This window comes from Cricetulus griseus, unplaced genomic scaffold, assembly GCF_003668045.3.
Source record: "Cricetulus griseus strain 17A/GY unplaced genomic scaffold, alternate assembly CriGri-PICRH-1.0 unplaced_scaffold_108, whole genome shotgun sequence".
Classification (NCBI taxonomy): domain Eukaryota; kingdom Metazoa; phylum Chordata; class Mammalia; order Rodentia; family Cricetidae; genus Cricetulus; species Cricetulus griseus.
In genome coordinates this window covers 5,665-9,107 of record NW_023276818.1, presented here as the reverse complement: position 1 = coordinate 9,107, position 3,443 = coordinate 5,665, and the positions used below count along the sequence as shown (strand labels likewise).

General features: G+C 38.5%; 1 gene segment (V, D, J or C); it reads left to right on the top strand.

The window, feature by feature from the left end:
- Positions 1-303: 303 nt before the first annotated feature.
- On the top strand, positions 304-790 carry LOC113838500 (the record flags this gene model as incomplete). The annotated part of the segment is given in 2 exon segments: positions 304-352; positions 500-790. Coding segments are annotated over 2 exon segments (340 nt in total), but the record flags the coding sequence as incomplete, so codon positions are not given.
- Between the last annotated feature and the right edge of the window lie 2,653 nt (positions 791-3,443).

Below are 3,443 nucleotides of genomic sequence, written 5' to 3'. Positions count from 1 at the left end.
GTTATCCTGAAGAAACAGGAATACTTGGACAATACTCTGGGCCAGAACTATTCACCACAAGAGAGAAAAAGAAAATCACAGAAATTTCCATCCTTATGACTGTATGTCTACAAATATGTAGACATTATCCTGGATTGACCAGATATGCCATAACTAAACAACCACATGTGTTTAATAGCCATGAACTGTCTTGCTATTTGCATATTTCATCCTGCAAAACCACAATTGACACAAAGCAGTTTTAAATAGATGTCCTCATGAGAGCAATGAGTTAATAACGTGAGATCCAGATTAGAAAACACAATGTATTTTCAGCTGCAGATGTTCAGCTTCCTACTACTCTGTGTCACAGGTAATAGATGGGAGAATCTCAGGAAACATGAGTCTAAGATCTACCACATTGCATTTTTATTCTTCTGAATATTGTATGATATGAAGTTATTTTTGCATCTCTTTATACTTTCTTATCTCCCTTTTCATTTTTTTCACATGATCACAGTGTCAAATGGAGACATTATCCTCACACAGTCTCCAGAGTCCTTGGCCATATCTCAAGGGGAAAAGGTCACCATCACCTGCAGTGCCAGCTCAAGTATAAGCTCCAATTACTTGCACTGGTACCAACAAAAGCCAGGAGCCCCCCCTAAACTCATGGTTTATAGAACATCCTACCTGGCCTCTGGAGTACCTACTCGCTTTAGTGGCAGTGGGTCTGGAACCTCTTACTCCTTCACAATCAGCAGCATTGAGCATGAAGATACTGCCACTTACTACTGTAATCAGGGGAGTAGTAAACCACACTCACAGTGCTACAGACTGGAACAAAAACCCTTTATTTCCCTTAGAGCCCAGCTGCTTCCTCCTAGACATGAAATGTGGGCCAAGAGTATGAGTGAAATGGGAAGTATCTCCCAAATTTTCTTTAGGGTAATCAAGGCAAAATTGTTTTCAAGAGAACTCAGTTGTCCACAACATGAAGAAGAAATGTGCATACATACTTGACAGGACACAATGACAAATACTATCTTCTAGTGGTAGCCTGTGCAAACTTTGTGAGAACTATTATATAGACATCTTGATTGGGATAACAGACCTGAATGCTAACTCACAGGGTTTTAGGATATGAGAATCCCCACTTGTAAGGAACAATTAGAAAAACAATAGCATTGCTCAAAAACTCAGTCAGTTAACACACTATATGTCTGTTTCAGTGTAACATGCTGCAAAATGAATACTACTATAATTTGCAGATGTTCCTTGGTAAATTTGAAGTGGCATAATATTGAATAACCTGGAGTGTGCAGCACTATTGATATAATTATTTGCAACAAGCAAGACACAAATATGAGCAAGCTAAAAAGTTCTAAATTATAACAAAGGGCTTCAGTTTTTGCTACTCTGTAGTTTCTTGGTCATATTTCAAAAGTCTAAACAACTGGATTAATGCATGGAAAATATATCTTGCCAAACACATGTGAATGGGAGAAACATCAAGCAAAACATTTCAATATGCCTCTGTCTTCATTAAATGAAGATTCTAAGAAATAGGTGTTTACTTCTAGGTCAAAGGCACAACACAAAAACACACAGAATCAAATAACTGGGGTTCATAAGACCTCACAGCGTCTGAACTTATAACCAGAAAGCCTTCATGGGACTGAAATAGCACCTTTCCTTATATGGGACAGTTGCAAAACTTGGTTTTCTTCTGGGATTCCTAACATTAGGAGCAGAAGCTACATCTAACTCTTGCTGGATTTGGGAAACTTCCTCATACTGGACTTTGCCTAGCCTTAATTGAAGGGCAGTTGCCTAGTCTTACAACCTGATATAACATGTTTAGTTAATATCCATGAGGGATCATGCTTTTTCTGAAGAGAAATGGAGAAGGAGTGGATTGGTGGGGGGGGAGGCAGAGGAGTGGTGGGAAGAGAGACTGGGAGGAGAGGAGGAAGGGGAAACTGCCATCACAATTAAAAATAAATAACTAAATTTTAAAAAAAATGTTTAGAAACATTCCCTGGTTTCTGCTGACACCATGCTAACCAAATATTGATGTACTGACTGGCTTAGCAAATGATGGTGATGCTGTCTCTCAGATGCATAGACAGCAAAGATGGAGACTGAGTCATAAGGATTTCACATCTCACACCAGAGGTTGGAAAAATACAATAAATATACAGTATTAATAAGTTTCCAGGAACAATTCTGAGGTACAAAAAAATCTACACTGATATCTTTTTTTACATGAAAAGCACAGAAGTAGCTGGCACAGCCATATCTGATGGGAATGCAAAACTCATAATGCCACCACAGTTGCCTGAAAAGATCTAGAAAAGCTGAGCCAGATTATTATCACCATGCCACTTTTGTGTTTGATCTCCATATATTGCATGATTGGTGGGAATTAATATTTGTACAACTTGGGGTGATTGTATTGATAGGAAATTTCTTAAGAATAATTTAAACCTTCTCCCAAGAGTAGTGGTTTAAGCTTCCCTAGGAAAGTCCTGAGCATACCCCTCCAATTTTTAGGGATAAATCTTTATCTACCAATGTCTTTGGTAGTGTCTTTGGATGTATGTGCCCAAGAGTGTTGTAGCTGAATCTTAATGTAGAACAATTCCAAGAATTCTGAGGAACCACCAAATGATTTACACAGTTGTTTTAGATGTTTGCACCCACGTTAGCAATAGATGATGATTCCCCTTAGCTCTATATCCTTGACATCATGAGCTTTTACTTTTTTTATTTATCTGAGCCAGTCTCTTATGTGTTAAATGAAACCTCAAATTACTTTGATTTACATTTCCCTGAAGGCTAAGGGTGTTGAATATTTTAAGTGTTTCTCAGCCACTGGAGTGTCCACTTCTGAGACTTATGTGTTTAGACCTGTAATTATTTTTTAACTGGGTTAATTGCTTTCTTGAATTCTAGCATTTTTGAGTTCTTAATTTATTTTGGATATTAGCCCTCTTGGTAAAATTTTTCTCCATGTGTAGGATGACACTGTATCTGAATGATGGTTCCTTTGCCACACAGAATGTTTTTTGTTTCATGAAGTAAAATTGTTTCCTTTTATTCTTTTATTTGAATTAGAAAAAGATTATTTTACATGTCAATACCAGTTCCCACTCCAAACCCTCCTCCCCTACCAACCCACCAATTAAAACTCTACCTATCACATATCCTATCTGCTCACTCCATAGGGTGTCATTAGAGTCTATCATATCCTTTGGGATAGGGCCTAGGCCCACCCCCATGTGTCTTGGCTCAGGGAGTATCTCTGTATGTGGATTGGGCTCCCAAAGTCCACACCTATGCTAGGTATAAGTACTGAACTACTACAGGAGGTCCCATAGGTGAAAGCCATGTTCCTGGGGTCTGGATCATTCCCCATACTGGTATCCGAGCTATCAGTCTGGGGACCAAAATCTCTTCGT